At 40.3% G+C, this 23,071-nt stretch overlaps 1 protein-coding gene across 5 annotated transcripts in view; it reads right to left on the reverse strand.

Moving 5' to 3' along the window:
• Nucleotides 1–23,071, reverse strand: part of LOC126162890 (regulator of chromosome condensation) — a 117,382-nt gene that overhangs the window by 24,528 nt on the left and 69,783 nt on the right. For all 5 annotated transcript variants that reach the window (XM_049919690.1, XM_049919691.1, XM_049919692.1 and 2 more), the window contains exons 5-6: nucleotides 12,056–12,275; nucleotides 10,135–10,278 (exon numbers count right to left, since the gene is read on the reverse strand). In XM_049919690.1, coding sequence (XP_049775647.1) covers nucleotides 10,135–10,278; nucleotides 12,056–12,275 — 364 coding nt within the window. The remainder of the gene's footprint in view (nucleotides 1–10,134; nucleotides 10,279–12,055; nucleotides 12,276–23,071) is intronic.

Genomic DNA, 23,071 nt, shown 5'->3' on the forward strand with positions numbered 1-23,071 from the left:
AAGTGTGCCAAAGTGCAGTGCCAAGCCTCTTCATACAGCCTTCTTCTATCGCACATCACTGTATTTCGCTCTGTGGAACTGAAAGGTGTATATTTTGTAATGGACACCATCAAACTATATTCAAGACAGTGGAAATTGAAATGCCCTGTGGTGCCCCGTCTGCTCCAAGTCGGCCAGTTTGACAGCCTGCCCGTCTTTAAAAAAAAAAAAAAGTCTCACAATTAATAGCGGATGGGATTATTTCTAATCGGGAGAACAAGAACTCTTCAGAAAATTTGCACTCTTTATTGCCTGTTACTTAATAACTTGCTGTTTTGTGTGACAAAATTAAATATATGATACATAAAACCAATAAAGAAAGAGACAAGCAAGAAAGTACACATTTCTTCAATCCTAGCATTTAATTTTTCTTTCTCTAATCTTGCTACAGCTTTACATGGCGTGCTTTCCTTTCTGCAAAAGAATCTATTACCTCATCAAAGTTCGTCAAACGTTTTGCTACATGAAAAATCTAAATGTCGTTATCTAATAGAGAAAAAGCTGTTAATACAAATAATACCCAAGACTGGTGTGGTTTCCCGAACTGATTACGACTATTTTGTCACTATCTGCTAGATAAAACAAAATAGGCCTTTCTAATATTGCAGCAATTTTGTAACACACACCAAATAAACGAGACTATTTTGGCACAAATGGTCATTTTTATAACACGACAAAATATAATTCACGGAGTACCAATATCAAATGCCTGTTAGGCCTATTACAAGCAAAAACACTGTATGTTAGGAAATAGTTTCACATTTCATTCATACGCACCAGTTCCTCAAGCATGTGATCGAAAAGTAGTAGTACAAAATTTTTGTATAAATTTTGAATCGTCTTATTCTCCCATAATTTGTGTGATGTCCCCATTTCTTCTCCGCCCTCGTTCTAACAAACAATCACCACCAATTCTATAGCTGTTCCTGCCATTGTCAAAATTTGTTCGCCGATTAACTTCACTAACCCTACCGGAATCACGGATTTAGCTATCCCCCTATTATTTTCCGGTTAGGCGTTATTATGCGTTCGTACAAAACATTTTCCATGTTACTTCCAGAAAAGAACTTAAGTGGCTGCTAGCCGGAGACTGTACAACTGGTCCTTACTGGTGTAGCGATCTGGCCAAAAATTTTGTCAAAATTTCATTTTCTTGGGTACACCGAGAAGATAATACATAATCTTTCTTGCCTGTTATTCCTGTTAGTCATTTATTTCCATTCTGGAAGTCTGAATCTATGGATTTTGCTAGGAATTATAACAACGCTCATCATTCGCAAACCCAATCAACCCCATAATCAGACAGCAATTGGCATTCATCTGTTCGGCTTTACTCCGCTCAGCTCGTGTAGCCCCGTCCCCTTCTGTCTGCGGAAAGTTTATTTCTAGATGCGATGAGTATTCTCCTGACAGAGACATCACGTACACTATGCACGCATTCAAAAATCAACTTATGATTCATTCAGAAATCAACTTAAAATGTGTTTAAAAATGTTCAAAAACCAACAGGGATACGTTTCAAAATCATACGAATAATCGATAGACCATTGTGCGCTGGATGCTAGGCGCTTTACGAAACAAGTTTTTCCCCCCCTGAAGAATATGAATTTGACGCCCCCTTTTCCCGGTAGCATCTAGTTGCTTGCTGCGACTGCTTGCACAGCTAACAACCACACTCCTGTAACCAGAAGCGGGAAAATCTACTACTCAAATGCGACTCAACTGCGCACGCGCATGAGCCTGCTCGTAAATGCTAAAATGAATCTAATGTAAACAGTTGTGACTTCACACTCATCGGAGGCAATTTGTTGTTATGAAGCACTGCTTAGCATTCCTAAAACATTTGACACATTTTGCTGTTGGCAGACGCTTGCATGAGCACTGCGTCGTAGCTGTATAGGGCGCATTTCCTTTGTAATTTACGTTTTATGGTTTAATATTATTCTGCAGTAGTGAGATACAGTAATATAGAGTATCGGTTCTTATGTCAAAATTACAAAAAATTATCAGAAAATTAAAACTATGAAAAATTCCCAGAATTCTAAAAAATTCCTGGGATTTTCCCGGTTTTCTCCTGGATGAAAAAATTCCCGGGTTTTTACCGGATCTCCCGGGTCGTATACACCCTGTCTGTGCCCAAATCACTTCGATGGTGTTAAAGTGGCAGTGGTATGGTGGGATTCTAAGAACTTAGTGGCCATGTTCTTTAGATGCCTCGTTCACAACATACTGTTGGAACTGCGGCTTATTTTTCTTCACGATTTTCATGAACTCCACCTTACATAAATTGTCCTGAATTTTCATGCTGTGGCGTTTCAACCACTCAACAATACTGGTGGTTTTTTTTCCCATTGCAGCTCTATTTTTAATAACTGAATGCTATGGAAAACTATCCTTTACAATGACAGATAGCCTATCGTGTTTATCTCCTCATGGTAGTCATTTGTGATCTTTATTTGTAAATGAGAAGACTTATGTACAAAACCAGATGCAGTTCCAGCACACAAGACAATAATTTGTGCGCCCTTTCCCACTGGAACAGAAGAGCTTCTCTGTATTCTATCATCTGTCCAGTCTTTTCTTATGGAATGACAGGCATTTGTGTGCATTTTGTTGACAGTATCTTCAAGGTGTCTGCAGTTCTTTTGACTACCTTTGTTGGAGGCAGTAGAGTTGTACCACTGTCTCTCCTCCTCAAAATATTCCTGCCCTGAACACACAAACTCATGTGTCTGACTAAGCAAAATGTAAGTAGAATGCTGAACTTTCTGTTTAGCAGTCACACTTTTTTGCGCACTTCCACTACAAGCTTCAGGCATTGATGATGATGTCGGTTTGTTGGGCGTTCACATCGTGGTCATCAGTGCCTGTGCTTCAGACATTCTGTAGGGCAAAACAAATTCACCACAAAGAGAAACAAAGCAAACGACAAAACAGACCACAACTGTTTATTTTACCAACTGTGAGCATCATCAGCAACTGGCTACAGCAGCTGTTACCTGTTCCTAGATGTCAATCACTTTTTTATTCTGATCCGGGTATAATGTGTTTCAGTCTGTCCATAGCTCTACTCACACAGCTACCCAATTTGTGTGGCTTTATCAATGGCAGGCAAGATAGCAAACAAGTTGTACATCTATTTTCAAGAGTCACAAGGCACTTTCGGCCCAAATATTTCGAAGGAATTTTAAACAACCTGCCCATCCACATGGAGGCAACCAAAAGAAGAAAAACGAATAAAGAAAACAGGAAATGTCTTCCAACTTTAGCCCTTTGCTAACAAGTAACACGGGAAAGGACCCTGTTACACTGAAGATATTGTCACCGAACACAACAAAATATTGCCAACCCCTTAATGTTTACTTCTTTTGGCAATAAAAGCTCTGTATCAGAAGGATTACTGATTTTGTAAGACTTCAATCTGCCAAACCACAAATGAAGATATATGACATTTCATCATCAAACTTCACTCTATGATTTACAGTAAATTTACTACACCAACGTATAGATGTATGTTGAAATATCCTTGGCAAAAGGCAGGTCATGACGCTGGCATATCGTTATCATTTGAAAATGTAATTAGTGTGGATTTTTATATTGTACTGCTTGAATGTCAAAAGTGATTTCGAATTTAAAGATGTGGCTTTAGTGAGGTGTGCACATTGTTCTCTTCCACTTTGTTTTAACCACACCATCGAAATCTTGTACCTGCACTATGATTAATATAATTACTTTAAGCAGATGGTTTATGGTATTGTTGATTGAAAATGTAATGATTCACTGACATCACTGAATTACGTATAATGTTCCTCCCATGGTATCGATATCTTGTTGTTTTATTTCTCTCTATTAAAATATCACTTTTGGAAGAACGTAATGTTTTGCATGGAAACTGTGTGTCCCTTCTAAGAACCTATTGCCTGACAACAGAACACAGATCATAGCAAAAAATTCGAAGAATTTCTAGCATGGGAAGAAGTACATTATATTTTTATTTCTAGGTACACTCAGCAAAGTAATTCCTCTGAAAGTATCAAGCAAGTGCTAGGCAGTTTATGCCAAACATTCTGTGTGAAAAGACATTCACAAGGTGGATGAGACTAATAGTAGAACGTGAAAAGACATTGAATGACCTACCACAAACTATCACTAAAGTCTTCCCAGTAGAAGTACTAGGAGGTCGAAAAGAATGCAAACAAATTCTAAGGTGGGTTGAAGGCTAGAAGAGAACGCCCATATTAATCCAGTGTCATATAATAATATTAATGAGTAGCTAATAAGGAAGGCAGAGGAAAGGAAGAAAAGGTGGAAGATACATACTCCAATACAATGCTACAAAGGAGACAGTTTTTGTCAAAAATCATACAAAAAGTATTAAAAGTGAGAAAACCATAAGCAAATTCTATGCATTGTACAAGGGACCATTTCTAGTTGTGACGTGTCTGCTCGTTCTAAGTTTTACATCTTTGGCTACTGGCACAATCTGCCTCTCTAGTCACCGGGTGGCATTATGGTCGCATGTTAGTGGAGTCTTTGGTTGTAGTTCCTTGGAGTAGCTTGCTGACCACTGGGGCAGGCAGTTGATTGCAGTTGGAGTGGGGGAGGTGGGGTGAGAGAGAGAGAGAGAGAGAGAGAGAGAGAGAGAGAGAGAGATAAGAGGCACATGGGACGTACGGTGAATTACGTATAATTTTCCTCCCATGGTGTTGATATCTTGTTGCTTTGTTTCTCTCTATTAAAATATTACTTTTGGAAGAATGAAATGTTTTGCATGGAAATTGTGTGTACCTTCTAAGAACCTATTGTCTGACAACAGAACACAGTTCATGGCCAAAAAGTTCGAAGAATTTCTAAATATGGGAAGAAGTACATTATATTTTTATTTCTAGGTACACTCAGCAAAGCAATTCCTCTGAAAATATCAAGCAAGTGCTAGGCAGCTTATGCCAAACCTTCTGTGTGAACAGGCATTCAAAGTGGATGGAACTAATAGTAGAATTTGGAAAGACATTGAATGACCTACCACACACTACCACAAAAGTCTTCCCAATAGAAGTACTAAGAGGTCGAAAAGAACGCAATACTTGGGCCTAATACCGACACAGCCGCTTATTTTTTAGGGAGGGTAGTTGTCCTTAGTTAAGTAGAAATCATTCCCATTCTACAGATTCTCTGCATCCTTTGGTAAATTGGGTGTACAATCTTAAAACCATAGTTTTTTTTTCTCCTGTTCCTCTCCAGAAATCAAGCTAGGTAAATGTACTAGGAGGGCAGTTTGGGGTGGGGGACTGAAAGGTACCAGTCTTTGGGGTCTGTCTTTCTTAGGTCCCTAAGCTCCTATAGTCTGATTAAAATTACTTTATAGTACATGTCTGTCACTTGCCACTACACTGTTGTCACATCGACTGCTGGCTACTGCTGGGTTATTGGCAACACACTAACACAGCAGATTACTTCACAAATGCTGTTAATGTGTAATGAAGAGCAATGTTGGAAGCGGCCACTGCAAGGTATTATGGAAATGCTTAATGGTCTGTCAACAGTTGATTTTAAGTGACGAATGACTGAACTGTAGTAGACAACTTGTTTTGTAGCCCTGTATTTGAACTCGTGCCCTAACCTAACCACAACCTCATGATGTGCAATGCATGTATCTGAGAAAACGGTCAACAATCCACAGCACAACTGCAATAACGATCGCTTTGTTCATGGCCATTATAGCTAACCTCTACGAGCAAGCTCAAGACAGAAATATTTTAATTCCAGTACTCAAAGCAAAGTGTATTTTCTCATCATCATTGGTTACCTGAAACTATGTTCATGCTGCTACACAAGCTGCCACATTACCAACCATTCAGCAGTATTTCATCACACATGATGATGATGGTGCGTTCAACGAGATTCAAACTTACAACTTTCTATACATCAGGTTTATGTGATAACCACTATGCAACTGTAGCAATCTGGGTTAAGTTCTTACATTTACAATGTCGTGTGGAGCTTATCTAATGTAAGCCATTCTCTGTGACTACAATAACTGTATATCCATGTGTTAATTTCATTAGTATTGTGTGTGTGTGGAGGGGGGGATACTTAATTTTGGTTGAAATATGAAATAAAAGGGCCATACCTAACATTCAGGATCCAAACATATTAAGAAACAAAGCCAGACAAGGAATTGGAAGTGAACTGATTAGTAGTTGTGGCACTATGGCAATGGCGAACAGTTCAGGAGTGACAAACGCACTGACTGGAAGAAACCAGCTCCAACGCATGACGTGTCAACTATCAAGTAATTTTAATTGGATTATGGTTCTTTCTTTTCCTTTATTTCTTCTGACAGGTGCTATCCTTCCTCTATCCACACGCAATAATTCCAGGACATGAACCCTTCCTGTTATCTAGGGACCAGAAAGTGTAGCAACTATTTTTTGCATCATCTATTTTCTACAAAATTCGTAGGCTATCTATTTTTGTCAAAATTCACATCTATTTTTTTGTTCGTAAATGATTAGACAAACAAAGCCTTAGTTCTTCAGAACTGACGATTAAATAGCTGAGTGGAAACTTTTCGACTTGAAGGTTAGATTTTGCAAGAACTTCGACACCATTTTCTTCTGAAATGGCCATTGTTTGTCTGTATTTAAGCTTTCAAAACTGACTGTTCTATTGAAAAGCAGCAGCACTTTCCAGCCGGTGAAGTGAATGTGTTGCCAATTTAAGGGGTGTCTAGACGTTATTTGTCTTTTGCCACCCAATTCGCTGGTCACAAATTCGGCAGACTTTTGATTATACCTTTCATAGGAATTCATAATCATACAACCCATGCTTGATAACGCTACAGACAAAACTGACAAAGCACCTAGCGTAGAAGTATAACCGAATGTACGGTAACTGTATCATAATGTTAGGGAAGGAATTTTGGAGCAGACGAAAAATGTTACAGATTTTGTTTTCCAATCACTATAGTGCAGAGTGCGGGCACTTTAGGCTATAGTAGCTGATGGTTACAAGTGTAAACAAACTATAACTTTGACTGCAAGTGGGGGAGAGGAGCAGTGTGGCAAAACAAGCCCGCCACCCCCCTCCTCCCTCTTTCGAAGGGCAGCAGCCTACAGCAGAACGGACACTGTCACAGGAATCAGTGTCCACATTATACCATATTTTGCTAACAAACAAGTGTAGGCATTTCTTCGTTATAAAATGCTAGGTCCAACAGCATTACATTATGTGGCATTTGTTTTAGATAGACAATTCAACTGCCCGCAACTGCACAGCCTCAGATTATTGAGTGCATTGATACAATTTTGCATTCATACACTTTTTATTTTGCAAACAGGCTCTTATGCACTATCTTTCCAAACTGGGTTTCATCAGATAATGTACAATACCAATATCTGAGAAGTGGTTACATTTTCCAGATTTATATGCAGAAAATAAAGCGATTTCGAACTCTATCATAAAATAGTTCATCCGGATACAATTTGCTATGAAATAGCGTCTATTAATTAATTTCACATTTTGAGGCAAAATTCGCATTTATTTTGCATTATCTGCAAAATGCGAATTTTTTTGGTCCCTACTTATATCGACATCTTGCAAGTGCAGCAAAGAGCGAAGTGCCATGTGCGGCTCCAAGGAATACCAACGACTAATATAACATATAGCAGTAATGTCAACATATACTGAATCTTTTTGTAATAGCATTTTGTTTAACTGGTTGAATGTCATAAGCTCAAATGGATATCAAACAAAGAAGCATGATAATCTCTAGTCTGATGTACAGTCAATGTGTAATAAAATAATGAAAATGATCAATTTTTGACAATAAAATAATTACATTACAATGTGTAATAATGTCTGATTGTAAGTCCAAGTTGTCGAATACTGGTTTAGAAGATGTTGGCGTCTAATCAACATTTAAGAAGATTTCATCTAGTCAGTATTTCCACAAATACTACAGGGAAGATGTGTAGTTTTTTATTGTTAACATATACATTAACCAAACTCTCTCAGACAGAGTAAAAAACTTCCGTTTGGACTGCAAGATTTCAACTGCACCACGTAAGTACCTGTATATAAATTTGAAATAATCACGCTGGCTGTACCATTAAATTCAAAAAGTAATTTGAATCATGTATTGGATTGAAGGTGGATAGTATTAGCAAGCTACACAGTGACAGTGGGGAAGGCATTCACAAGCACCCACAATGACCTGCTGTTGCCATCAAATTTACTGACAATGAGGAAGGGATATGAGTAACACTTCTTATAGAACATGCAGCAATATGTAAGATGGTGTGCAAATTTACAGCAGGAGAGATACAATACAAAACAGGCTGGGACTGAAGTAGTTACTGCAAAGTAGAACGAGTGAAGTGTATACAACAACAGTCCGAATCATAATATGGATAATGCGTTATTAGATGGAAATTTCTCTGATCCCATAAATAATACAAAGAAATACTGCCTACTTGACCAGTGTCAACATGGAAACTGTTAAAGGAAAATGTTACATAGATTAATCAAACAATGTAGTAGATTATTTGCGTGCAACACAAAAACACAGAAAATACTGTCTTGGAGTGCACTGTAAAGACACTGCAGTACACTAAAGGTTACAGTCTCAAACCGCCACAGCAAAGAAACCGCCACAGCAAAGAAACCGCCACAGCAAAGAAACCGCCACAGCAAAGAAACCGCCACAGCAAAGAAACCGCCACAGCAAAGAAACCGCCACAGCAAAGAAACCGCCACAGCAAAGAAACCGCCACAGCAAAGAAACCGCCACAGCAAAGAAACCGCCACAGCAAAGAAACCGCCACAGCAAAGAAACCGCCACAGCAAAGAAACCGCCACAGCAAAGAAACCGCCACAGCAAAGAAACCGCCACAGCAAAGAAACCGCCACAGCAAAGAAACCGCCACAGGAAAGAAACCGCCACAGGAAAGAAACCGCCACAGGAAAGAAACCGCCACAGGAAAGAAACCGCCACAGGAAAGAAACCGCCACAGGAAAGAAACCGCCACAGGAAAGAAACCGCCACAGGAAAGAAACCGCCACAGGAAAGAAACCGCCACAGGAAAGAAACCGCCACAGGAAAGAAACCGCCACAGGAAAGAAACCGCCACAGGAAAGAAACCGCCACAGGAAAGAAACTGCCACAGGAAAGAAACTTTAACTGCAGATGATTTTGTAATACATATCCACTCCGAACACTTCATATCTTTCCCATAAGTAAAACTGTTACAAAATCTGCAGTTAAAGTTTCTTTCCTGTGACAGTAACCTTTAGTGTACTGCAGTGTCTTCACAGCAAAGTCCAAGACACACACCCACATTTACTTTTATGTTAAACACTAACAACAGTGTGAATGGTAGTGATAAAAATAGTCTACTTACTACATGTCAAAACAAGGACAAACAGAGTGAGTGCAACAAACTCAAACATAAGAAAATTGTTGGACCATTAGCTTTACGGAATTTTCAATTTCTTCATTAAGCAAGAGGGAAAAATGGAAAAACCTGTAATTAGTATAGGTGTTGAAAAGAAGGGCTTTTCACGCCTCAAATCAAGGGAGAAGGAAGGTAAAAATGATGCCAATGCAACAAAGAGGAATCACAAATCAGGTCAAGCCAGATCCAGCTTAACCCCAATGCACTGTTAATTGCTTCAATACTTTCTCCTCTATAGATAGACAAATGAAGTGTGTTGTTCCACAAGCTACCACTGTCAATTTTTAATCTGTATGTCTCCCACTGTCTGGCTAGCAGCAGCACTTTTTAATCTTTATTTGACTGAAGTTTAATCTTGATTGCTTTCTTATAAACATTTGAGTATTTCCACACCAAAACCACAATCTCTTCGAATAATCGTAATTTTGATTAATCGCCTGCTCGTGATACTGACCACAGGTTAAAATATGTTTTTCCTTTGCATTCAATAAGAAATAACAAAACAGATTTAACCTTGCATTTAAAACTTTAAAATCTAGGGCTAAATGTTACCATATTATCTCATTAAAAATACTATTGGCTTATCAGCAAAAACACACACATTCCTATGAGTTGAAATGCAACAATAATAGCTACTAACCTAACTGGCTGTAGTTATTTAGTCCAAATACATAAATATGGTTCTGAGCTTTGGCATATGTACACCAAGTTCCAGCCCAGATATCTTCAAAGCCAAGTTTCGACCTGGGATTAATAGGCACTGGTGCAGGTACCAATAAATGCCCTAAAATGAGAGACACAACAATAATCATAACAATGATACAACTCTGTAACATTTCACACAGGAGGAAAATCTAATCCATTCTTAACTTGATACACAACACAAAATAGAACAAAAAATAGGTTTCTCTAATTTTTACCAGTAAGAGTTGGGATTCCTAATTTTGCTAGACCAGTAATAATTGTCACAAAAGTTTGATAACCAGTGATGTTTCACAAGAGAAAACAATGAATCATCTTAGACTGGGATTTCGGGTCAATTATAGAGGGTGATTTCAATTCTCAGCTTTGAGTCATGACATCATGAGTTTACAATACAAAGGAAATGTAACCTGCGTTTGTCTTATAACTGGTGTAAACTATTTTGAATATCTCACATTTTACGAGGGTGAGGTTAGGCAGGAAGCTAAGAGTGCTGCCTACATGGCTGCAAGGGAAATGAACAGCAATCATATTTATCCCCCCCCCCCCCCCCACCCACCCACACACCCCACCTTTAGCTACATAGCTCAATTCAAGTTGTCTATTCCACTTTTAGTTATGTTTCATTAGGTGTGTAGTGCAATTTCTTTTAAATTTTTTTCGTTTTGTTTCACTCTGTTTACTTAACTGTACAGCTTAATTCTATTTGTCAATTCCCCATTTTGATATTTTTAGCTAGTTCTGTCGTCTCTCACGTTTCCTGTATTTTACTATCATTGTGTTTCTGGGGTTATTACAGTACACATTAGTTTCTCCCCAACCAGAACTAGTTTCGCACAGCTGTCTTATTAGTTCATAATTTATTGTTAAGAATTTCCATGATTGTATAATTCATGGTTACACTTCAGTGTCATGTAAGCATTTGAGAGTGTTGATTGCCATTTTGATGTTTTGAGAGTGTTGATCGCCATTTTGATGTCTTGATTGTGTTGAATCTTTGAGACCGTATGATGTTACTGCTCAAAGCCACCAGTGGAATCTTACACTAGAATAAATACAGAATTTCTTGAGAATCGACGCTCTTCTATTTGGTCATCTAGCTGCACTGATATTTACAATTTCAAATTCAGTCTACACTCTGGAAAAAAATGTATCGTTTATCCAAAATGTGACACCCATTTTTAATTTTTGAAAATGTACAGAATGTACAAGAATTATTTTTTGCCTTACAAGAAACACTTTCATTATATAAATTGATACAGAAAAAGGGGCCATGATAGTATGTCTCAAGTTAAATCTTTATTCTCCAAAACATATTATACTCTATAACATCTAATCAATAGTAATATTAGTTATGACAATACTATGAAAAGGATACATTGCTACTCACCATGTAGCAGAGATGCTGAGATGCAGATAGGTTCAACAAAAAGACTAGTGAACATGTAAGCTTTCAGCCAGAAGGCCTTTTTCTGAAATAGACAGCATACACACACAAATTCATGCAAAAACAGAGCGCGCGCACACACGCATATACGTGTGTGTGTGTGTGTGTGTGTGTGTGTGTGTGTGTGTGTGTGTGTGTGTGTGCGCGCGTAGGTTGTCTATTTCAGAAGAAGGCTTTCTGGCCGAAAGCTTACTATGCTTGTCTGTGACACAACATCTCCGCTATATGGTGGTTAGTAGTCTGCCCTTCTCATAACATTGTCATTTTTCCATTCTGGATTTCCCATTGTTTGCATTATCAAACCATTAGGCTGTAGACACTCAACTCATCAAAACAGTCTTCCTCATTAGATCTTTAGATAAAAAACAAACAGTATTTCATATGTATAATAATTGTTCAACATAACGCTTACCTAATCCTTGTCTGCAACTACGATTTGCAGCACGTTCTGATACTCGACCTAACTGTCCTTGTTCACCACATCCACATGTGTAAATATGCCCGTCATTAGCAAGCATGACTAGATGATCAGCTCCAGATGCAATTTTCACAGTCATCAATCCGGGGAGAATTTCAACTGGTTTCTGCTCAGCAACACCTGCTTTCATGAGCCCCATTGAACCACTGGAATCCTAAATTTTGAAAACATTGTTTCCTTTAGCAAATATTACATATCTTACAAAGAAAATAATACAAAAAAATCCCAAAATCACCAATACTCTCAGCACTTGGCCAAGCATACCACACTTCACACTTACTGTCCAACTTTATGACTGCAATAGTCATTCTTGAACTTCAGTATAGTTGCTAGCACATGATAAACAACAGAGAGGACTGGACTATTTTTCTGCTAGTATTCAGAGCTTGAAATAGTTTTTACAATCTATTAAACACTGAAAAATAACTGTTCATGGTGCTGTGGTATGTGCTGACATAACAGCATCTGAATGTGTGACTGGGTCGGTTGGCAAAAAAGTGTGCTTAATATGGAAACAACAACTCGGCTGAACACCCAGGAGTGCACAATTAACCAATTACAATAAGAAAACCATAGATATCACAATTTACAATAAGAAAACCATAGATATCACAATTTACAATGAGAAAACCAAAGATATCACAACAGTTCAACCTCACCAATGAATATTTAGAGACAAACTAATGAAAGGCTATCACCTCATCACTAGTGATGTGCTGGGCAAATGTCCAGTGGGCAGGACCTCTCTCTCTCCCCCTCGCCTTCCTCTCTTACACACACACACACACACACACACACACACACACACGTACACACGTACGTGTATGTTTAACAGCTGTGTAATGATAAGCTAGTATTAAAAAACATTGTCCTTAGGTCACTGCTTAGTAATTTAACACTTTGTGATCCATTTCAAATCTCTGAATATTACTGAAGAATGATTATTGATAACAAAATTATTACTGAATGTATTAAACAGCTGACATATGTTTCCTGGTAATAAATAGTTTCTTAAATATTAAACTGTTTTCAGAGGAGGGAAAAAAAAAGAAAGAAGGAGAAAAGCTAGCTTTATTGTTAGATGGAGTGACATTTTGAGACTGACTACTTCTGTATGACTGCACTGCTGTGAAGATAAAATGAGAGACTTGCTAGCAAAGAATCGATGCCGAAGATGCTGAAATCATTAGATTTTATTTTCTACTCTAATATTTTTGCAGTAGTACAGTATAATTAAAAATACTACCTACAGGCTACCTACTTAATATGAACTGCACTTTATTTCAAGAATTACTTTTAAACTTGAGTTCTGCTGTCTTTTCTTTTTTTTTTTTTAGTATGTACTATTCCAAGAACTGATCTCATTAAAATGTATAGTTACATTTACAGTCCAATAACTCTTCCATGACTCTCAAACAACTTTTTCAGCTTGGTTACCCAACACCTTTTACAATACAAATTATCAGTTCAAAATTATAAGTGCTTCTTATCAATTAATCTTTAAACTGCATAAATGCCCTGGCATTTATGGATTTTGGGCATTTGCCCAGGCATTTATCCTGTGCATTTGCCCCAACTTGTAAACGCCCAGGCATTTAAATCACTATTCATCAGGTGTACTGATTCCATACAATTAGTCATTTTTCAGAGTTCAATGTAGGATTTGTTGCTTAGACTACAACAGACTGAGCACCTCACTACAGAACACATTGCCTATATGTAATAAGAAAAATATGTAAACAGTCTGACTATAGCATGCTCTCATGATTTGGTTTAGTGGCTCATCAATGGGTTGCAAATTATTTCTTGTGTATCTGATGTAACAACTGCCTCCATGGCACTTACTTTGGTTTATTTATGCTTAATGTTTTACTTGTCTGTGTGTACATTATTTATAAATAAATACTGTGAAACTTTAAATTTACAACCTTTTGCTTTCATATATGGAGCTCTGCAGATGACGAAGAAATTGAAGAAATGTATGATAAGATAAAAGAAATTATTCAGGTAGTGAACGGAGACGAAAATTTAATAGTCATGGGTGACTGGAATTCGAGAGTAGGAAAAGGGAGAGAAGGAAACATAGTGGGTGAATATGGATTGGGGGAGAGAAATGAAAGAGGAAGCCGTCTGGTAGCACAGAGCATAACTTAATCATAGCTAACACTTGGTTCAAGAATCATGAAAGAAGGTTGTATACATGGAAGAACCCTGGAGATAATAGAAGGTATCAGATAGATTATATAATGGTAAGACAGAGATTTAGGAACCAGGTTTTAAATTGTAAGACATTTCCAGGGGCAGATGTGGACTCTGATTACAATCTATTGGTTATGAGCTGTAGATTAAAACTGAAAAAACTGCAAAAAGGTGGGAATTTAAGGAGATGGGACCTGGATAAACTGAAAGAACCAGAGGTTGTACAGAGTTTCAGGGAGAGCATAAGGGAACAATTGACAGGAATGGGTGAAAGAAATACAGTAGAAGAAGAATGGGTAGCTTTGAGGGATGCAATAGTGAAGGCAGCAGAGGATCAAATAGGTAAAAAGATGAGGGCTTGTAGAAACCCTTGGTTAACAGAAGAAATATTGAATTTAATTGATGAAAGGAGAAAATATAAAAATGCAGTAAATGAAGCAGGCAAAAAGGAATACAAACGTCTCAAAAATGAGATCGACAGGAAGTGCAAAATGGCTAAGCAGGCATGGCTAGAGGACAAATGTAAGGATGTAGAGGCTTATCTCACTGGGGTAAGATAGATACAGCCTACAGGAAAATTAAAGAGACCTTTGGAGAAAAGAGAACCACTTGTATGAATATCAAGAGCTCAGATGGAAACCCAGTTCTAGGCAAAGAGGGGAAACCAGGAAGGTGGAAGGAGTATATAGAGGGTCTATACAAGGGTGATGTACTTGAGGACAATATTATGGAAATGGAAGAGGATGTAGATGAAGATGAAATGGGAGATACGATACTGCATGAAGAGTTTGACAGAGCACTGAAAGACCTGAGGCAAAACAAGGCCCCGGGAGCAGACAATATTCCATTAGAACTACTGACGGCCTTGGGAGAGCCAGTCCTGACAAAACTCTACCATCTGGTGAGCAAGATGTACAAGACAGGCGAAATACCCTCAGATTTCAAGAAGAATATAATAATTTCCATCCCAAAGAAAGTAGGTGTTGACAGATGTGAAAATTACCGAACTATCAGTTTAATAAGTCACAGCAGCAAAATACTAACGCGAATTATTTACAGACAAGTGGCAAAACTGGTAGAAGCCGACCTCAGGGAAGATCAGTTTGGATTCCGTAAAAATGTTGGAACACGTGAGGCAATACTGACCTTACGATTTATCTTAGAAGAAAGGTTATGGAAAGGCAAACCTACGTTTCTAGCACTTGTAGACTTAGAGAAAGCTTTTGACAAAGTTGATTAGAATATTCTCTTTCAAATTCTAAAGGTGGCAGGGGTAAAATACAGGGAGTGAAAGGCTATTTACAATTTGTACAGAAACCAGATGGCAGTTATAAAGAGTCGAGGGGCATGAAAGGGCAGCATTGTTTGGGAAGGGAGTGAGACAGGGTGTAGCCTCTCCCCGATACTATTCAATTTGTACATTCAGCAACCAGTAAAGGAAACAAAAGAAAAGTTTGGAGTAGGTATTAAAATCCAGGGAGAAGAAATAAAAACTGAGGTTCGCCAATGACATTGTAATTCTGTCAGACACAGCAAAGGACTTGGAAGAGCAGTTGAACGGAATGGACAGTTTCTTGAAAGGAGGATATAAGATGAACATCAACAAAAGCAAAACAAGGATAATGGAATGTAGTCGAATTAAATCGGGTGATGCTGAGGGAATTAGATTAGGAATTGAGACACTTAAAGTAGTAAAGGAGTTTTGCTATTTGGGGAGCAAAATAACTGATGATGGTCGAAGTAGAGAGGATATAAAATGTAGACTGGCAATGGCAAGTAAAGCGTTTCTGAAGAAGAGGAATTTGTTAACATCGAGTATAGATTTAAGTGTCAGTGTCAGTGTCTGAAAGTATTTGTATGGAGTGTAGCCATGTATGGAAGTGAAACATGGACAATACATAGTTTGGACAAGAAGAAAATAGAAGCTTTTGAAATGTGATGCTACAGAAGAATGTTGAAGATTAGGTGGGTGGATCACGTAACTAATGAGGAGGTATTGAATAGGATTGGGGAGAAGAGAAGTTTGTGGCACAACTTGACCAGAAGAAGGGATCGGTTGGTAGGACATGTTCTGAGGCATCAAGGGATCACCAATTTAGTATTGGAGGGCAGCGTGGAGGGTAAAAATCATAGGGGGAGACCAAGAGATGAATACAATAAGCAGATTCAGAAGGATGTAGGTTGCAGTAGGTACTGGGAGATGAAGGAGCTTGCACAGGATAGATTAGCATGGAGAGCTGCATCAAACCAGTCTCAGAACTGAAGACCACAACAACAACAACAACAACAACAACAACAACAACAATATGGAGGTTCACAAATTGTGTTAGCAAAGCAGCAAAATCTGTGCGCAGGAATACCTTAAAAGTGTAGAGGTACATTTCTGTCACATAAGCCCGACATAATGTCCCTATACAACCTGTCACCATCAAAGCATTTAAATTATTTTTGTACGTGTACAAATTATTTTTGATAATTGTAAATGAAATAATATTTATAATTTTTAAACAATGGAAAGTCCAGGTTGGAATAACAACACTTTGAAAAGTCCAGGTAGGAATAGCAACAATGTAGGAGAAGAAGACTGCTAATTACCATTTAGATAATCCTGTAAGTCGCATACAGGCACACGTGAAAGACACTGACACACAGCTTTCAGCCACAGCATTTGTGTAAGTGGCTTTTAATTGTACCTGTCTGCAACTTACCATGTGATCTTTATGGTAAGTAGCAATCTATCTTCTCCTACATTGTTGCTATTTCTACCTGGAGTTTCCATTATTTGATTTTGCCGAATGGCATTTCTTCCATACTACAACCATGTGATGTTTTCCTTGACTACTCTTTTCAGCGTCCATTCTTTATCTGCTTTCCTGTGTTTATTCACTGCCTTCAAAATCAAATCTACTTTCGAGCCACACTGGATCAATGATTGCCCATGCCCAATGCACCCTTCAAGACCACACCTATCATTCATGCAGCGTCTGATGCCCCAAATTCTTTCCTCCAATAGTTACAATTATATTTATTCCTGCTGATCCCAATTCATTCCTCATCCTGACACACTTCAACGTTTTATTTCCCACACCTGCCTGTGCCACAAGAACTTGCGATCCTTGACCTAATCTCCCTTTATCACCACACACACACACACACACACACACACACACACACACACACACACACACACACCTACCTTCTGTCTTCTCCCCCTCCCCCCACATACCTGTTCCTTTTCTCCCACTTCACTGTACATTTCTAACATAGCTGTGTGTATTGTTATATGGTTTCAAGCATTTTTGCACATTTTTACGTATCTGTGTGTGTTTTTGCATTTCTGTGTGGGTATTTAAGTATTTTGTTATGCATCCTTTCTCTCATCCAGTTCCTCTCACAACCATCAACATCTATGTTGTCCATTACTGTGCCTTTCCCATTTCCTTTACTCCATTCCTGCATAATGTAGCCCAGCTCCATCTTTCTACACCAGTTCAGAAGAGTATACCTTTCCCTGGCTAAAACTCGGTCACAAATCCTATTTCTCAAATGCTTCCTAAACCATGGAATACCCCTAGATGACCTAACCATAAAGATTCCTTTCTCTGGAACCCAACTCTCCTTTCCCAATGGCTGTCATCTTTCCAGATTCTGACCCCCCCCCCCCCCCCCAACCTATCACCCACTGGTTGCCTTCCAGGAATTCCTTACCTCCAACTTACCATCATCATCCTTCCCCAGATCCCTTCTGCAGAACACCAACCTTTGAGTAATAAAACAGCCACACGTGACCTCAAAACAAATCCTGACCTAATCACCCAACCTGCATTCAAAGATTCCACCACTGTTGTTACAAATCACAGTGAGTACCTGCCAGAAGACACTGCCAATTATCTGACTGCCAATTAACTCTGCCAGAGTGACCCCATCCCAGAACACGAACACAAACACAAACACCAATCCCTGCTTAAAGCCCTAGGCTCTCACGGAGCTAATTCCCATGAAGGGAGGACCAGTGGTGATGCCAAAGTCACACCATCTGCTGACAGAAAGCAACACAGAGATCATAGGAGGGAATGTACGAACTAGCAGGCTGCGGTACCAGGACTGCAACATTGGCAGCAGCGTCAGTGGCCTTGTTTCCTGTCTGACCAATGTGATCAGGGACCCACATAAAAATCACAGTGGCTCCATCAAGAGTGAGGAAGTGACAAGCTTTGCTGGACCCATTGCACTAAGAGATGAACAGAATACAGCACACAGAGGCTTTGAAGGGTGCTGAGATAGTCTGAGCAGACGATGCAACTGAAAAGCCTGTGTCACCAGATGTACTGCGTGGCCTGATACAGGGCGAACAGCTCTGCTGTAAATACTGAGCAGTGTTCCAGAAGCCGATACCGAAAAACGTCGGCACCAATGACGAAGTCACACATGACACCACAGTCAGTCTGAGAACCATCAGTGTACAAAAAGGTACTATCCCAAAGTTCCGTGTGAAGGTCATTAGCCTGAAGGTGATAGAGTGAGGCTGGGGTAGTGACCTTAGGAAGCAAATGAAGGCCATGGTGAACATGGGCCACCACACGAAGCCAAGGTGGTGAAGGGTTTACACCCACTGGAAAAGTTACTAGTAGCATGAAGTTAAGCTATCAGAACTAGAGCCAATACCAAACTCCAGGAGGTAACAGATATGAGGAAGGCACCATATACCAGCAATCAAAGGAGTCATTGAAGGAGGAGGCCACACATGGTAAACAAACAGCACATAGATCTGCTGAGGAGAAAGTCACCACAGTAGGACAGCGGTAGTTCGGCAGCTTCTGTATTTATGCATACAGACTCAACTGGGATAGTGTGAAAGGTGCCAGTGGCCAAACGGATGCCACGATGCTGGATAGTATTGAGATGGCAAAAGAGGGACAGTTGTGCAGGTACATAAACAGAATACCCTTAGTCTAGTTTCTAACGGACAAGGGACTGATACAAAGGGAGGAGAGTGGTTTGATCTGCACCCCATGAAGTACCGTTGAGGACACTTAGGACACTGAGGGACCACACACAGTGGGCTGTCAGGTAAGACACGTGGGATGACCAAGGAAGTTTCCTACCAAGCATGAGCCCCAGGAATTTTGTAGTGTCAATGAATGGAAGAGCAACATCTGAATGTGGACAGCATCTGGCCCTGGGGTGAAGGATCGGGATGATGTTAGAACACGGTGCAGCTCCCTCATAGTAAAGGCGGCATTATAGCATTCACGATTCTGAGAAGAGAGCCTCCTCCACTCATTTCCAATGAAGGAAGGCAGGGTGGTAGTGGATGGAACTCGAAAATGCCACAAAATGGTGGCCTAAGGTGTTGGAGTCAGCAATATAGTCCACCATGACATTGTCTGCTACCGTCAGGCCGGAAATTGTGGAATGGATCTCAGTCCCAGAGAGCCATCGGAGGTTGGCCTACAAGACAAGAGGGTGTGGAACTGTTAAAAGAACTAGTACAGGAAATCCAGCTAGCTTTTTTGCTATCCCGAAGAACCTGATGACACTGTATGCGCAACTGTTTGTAATGAACACAGTCTGCCATCATCGGATGGCAGTTAGAAACGCGAAGAGCATATCTCCGTGTGCAAATCACGTTGTGGCACGCCTCAGTCCAACAAGGGACCGGGACACAGTGTGGTCAAGAGAGAGTGCTGCAAACGGAAAATTCTGTGGAGGTAAGGGTAATGTTTGTAAGATATTCCACCTGGTCTCACAACTGGGGAAATGTTGTTCATCGAAGGTCACCAGGGAGGAGTAAAGCCTCCAGCTGGCCTTAGTAAGCTGCCATCTGAGTGTGCACATAGCTGGGGTAGGAGTCAGCAGACAGACAGCACAAGTGAAATTGTTGCGGAAGTATGTGCCAGAGAGAACGGACAACTTGAGAAAATGGGGAAGCAGGGCAGTGGAGAAGGATAGGTCCAAATGGGAATAGGTGTGCGTGGAGTCTGAAAGGAACATGGGTGCTCCAGCGTAAGGCAGAAGAGGTTAAGTTGGTTAAGAAGGTCAGCCACAATTGCACCTCTCAGGCAGGTTCTCTAAGAAACCCAAAGGGGATGGTGTGCATTAGTCACCGAGCAGCAGAGAGGATGAGGTACTGCCCAGTAAGGTGGAGGAAGTCTGCCCTGGTGACATCAAATGACAGAGGTGTGTAAACAGTACAAAGGGAAAAGGTCATGTGAGGAAGGAAAAGGCGAACTGCAACAGCTTGAAGGCGGATAGTCGGGGAGATGGGTTGACTATGAATGTCATCGTGTATGAGCAGTATCATCCCCCAGGAGATGGAATGCCGACCTAGGGGGGAAGGTCAAAACGGACTGGGAGGAAATGCGAGAGCTCAATGTTGTCGTGAGCATTTCATGGGAGTATTCCCTCTGTCCTTTCCGGCCTGACGGTTGTGTAGCTGGTGACTTCACCCCATGAGGAGGAAGTTTGGTGGCGTGTTGCACAGCTGGAGGAGGCGGCAGGGACACTACCATGTTGCTGGGTGTTTTCACAACCACAGTGCTAAATTTGAGGTCGCATGTCTGCATGGCCTGTCCTTCATGGAGCCTGGCGTAGCAAGAACAGTACTGTATGTGTCAGATGGTAGAACTGCCAACTAGCCAACAACTTGCGAGTGACTGGGAAAGGCACTTTTTCCTTCATCTGGATCTCCTGGACAACCCGCTCATCCAAATACACAGGACAATCGCAGGAGGTGGCAGCATGGCTGCCATTGCAGTTGATGCAGTGTGGAGGAGGTGGACAATCGCCCTTGTGAGCATTCCTACCACAGGTTACACATTTGGCTGGGTGTCGACAGGACTCTAGAGTGTGGTTGTAATGACGACACTGGTAGCAGCGCATCAGGTTTGAAATGTATGGACGGACTGTGGTAACTTAATAGCCTGCTTTGAACTTTGACGGACGCACCACTCTATCAAAAGTGAGGAAAAAGAGTGTGTGTGGGCACTAAGGATTAACCTACATTTTGTATCACCCAATGGATGGCAATGACACCCTGATCAGAGAGGTAAATTTGGATTTCCAGGACTATGATTACCTATCATCAGGCCCTGAAATGAGGGACACCCTACCCGAGACCCTTCTCAGCCCTTCTGAAGTTTTGTTCCATCGCCTACCTTATCTCCACATCATCATAGTCCATCCCTATGCTGCTCCCAATCCCAACCATTTGTCACAAGGATTATACTCCTGTGGAAGACAAGTTCAAAACCTGCCCAATCCACACAACCGGCACTTCCTATTCCAGTCCTGTCACAGTTTAATCCTACCCCATGAGGGGCTGGGCCACCTGTGAAAGCAGTCACTTAATTTATCAACTCTGCTGCAATCATCGCACAACTTTTTATATTGGTATGACTATGACCAGCTGTCCACCAGAATGAACAGCCACCACCAAACTGTGGCCACGAGCAAAGTAGGCCACCCTGTGGCAAAACATGCAGATGGACATAACACACAATATTTCAATGGCTGCTTCACTACCAGAGCCATCTGGTTCCCCCCCCCCCCCCCCTCCCTCCACCACTAGCTTTTTTGAGTTACACTGATGGGAGTTATCCTTACAACACATTCTCCACTCCCGTAATAATACCGGCCTCAACCTACAGTAACATACTGTCCACACCCCCTTCACCGAACAGTTTTCACCCCCTCTGTCCCATCATCTCCTCCCCAAGTCATCTCCCACCCTCTTTGTTGGCTGCCCTCAGTCAACCCCACTCGCCAATCTTTCCCCACTCTTCTCTTCTCCCTTTTTCCCTACTTCCTTGCCCCACAACCTGCTGGCATTCTAGTACCTGCACACTCCAGCAGACAACGTTCCTCTCCCCCCAACTATATTACTATCCCTTTCTCTTCCCATCCTCCTCCAGACTGCTGCTTACATCCTACATGACAGTTGCAATCTGGCCCGAGCTGCCAGAGTTAGATGTTTTGTGAGTGAGATGTGCTTGCTTGTGTGTATGACTGGTGTGTATTTCTCTGTTTCTCTTTTGCTGATAAAGGCTGTGGCCGAAAGCTTTGTGTTAGTGTGCCTGTCTGCAAAATACTGTGTCATCTTTATGGTAAGTAGCAATCTGACCTTTTCCCACATTGTCAATATTGTGAAAAGGATAGATTGCTGCTCATCATGAAGACAACACTTTGAGCTTAAGACAGACTGTGAAACGACAGTTACACACTGAGATTTTGGCCAAAGTCTCCTTCAGAAAAATGAATGCACACACATGCGTGCCTATGTGCAAATGTGTTTCTGGAAGAACAACAGAACACTGAGAATATTCGTGTTTTTTTCTTTTTTTTTCTTTTTTTTTTTTTTCTGTGACTGAAGTTTGTGGTGCCAGCCCATCCTGTAATATGGCCCGAGGTCCAAGTCTGGATGAAAAGTGATAATTGGATTGAAATGATTCTATAAAATGCTATCACACTTTTTGTGCGTAGTTGTTTCAATACTTTCATGTATCACACTTGACAACAATAATGTTTGTGTGATGTCATATATCCTCTGCTGTAATTGGCTGATGTAAGTGCTGTGTTGTTTTACATATTTGTCAAACTAAATGACCCTATTTGGTGATTTTTCTTATTTATACTTGCAAAAAATGAAAATATGGAATTTAACAAATGCACCGCATTGAAGACCTCTCCAAATCGAGTCTTTTACACACAATTTCTTGGGCAAAAATGTCATATATTGTCAAATAACCATGG

Source organism: Schistocerca cancellata, chromosome 2 (genome assembly GCF_023864275.1).
Source record: "Schistocerca cancellata isolate TAMUIC-IGC-003103 chromosome 2, iqSchCanc2.1, whole genome shotgun sequence".
Taxonomy (NCBI): Eukaryota; Metazoa; Arthropoda; class Insecta; order Orthoptera; family Acrididae; genus Schistocerca; species Schistocerca cancellata.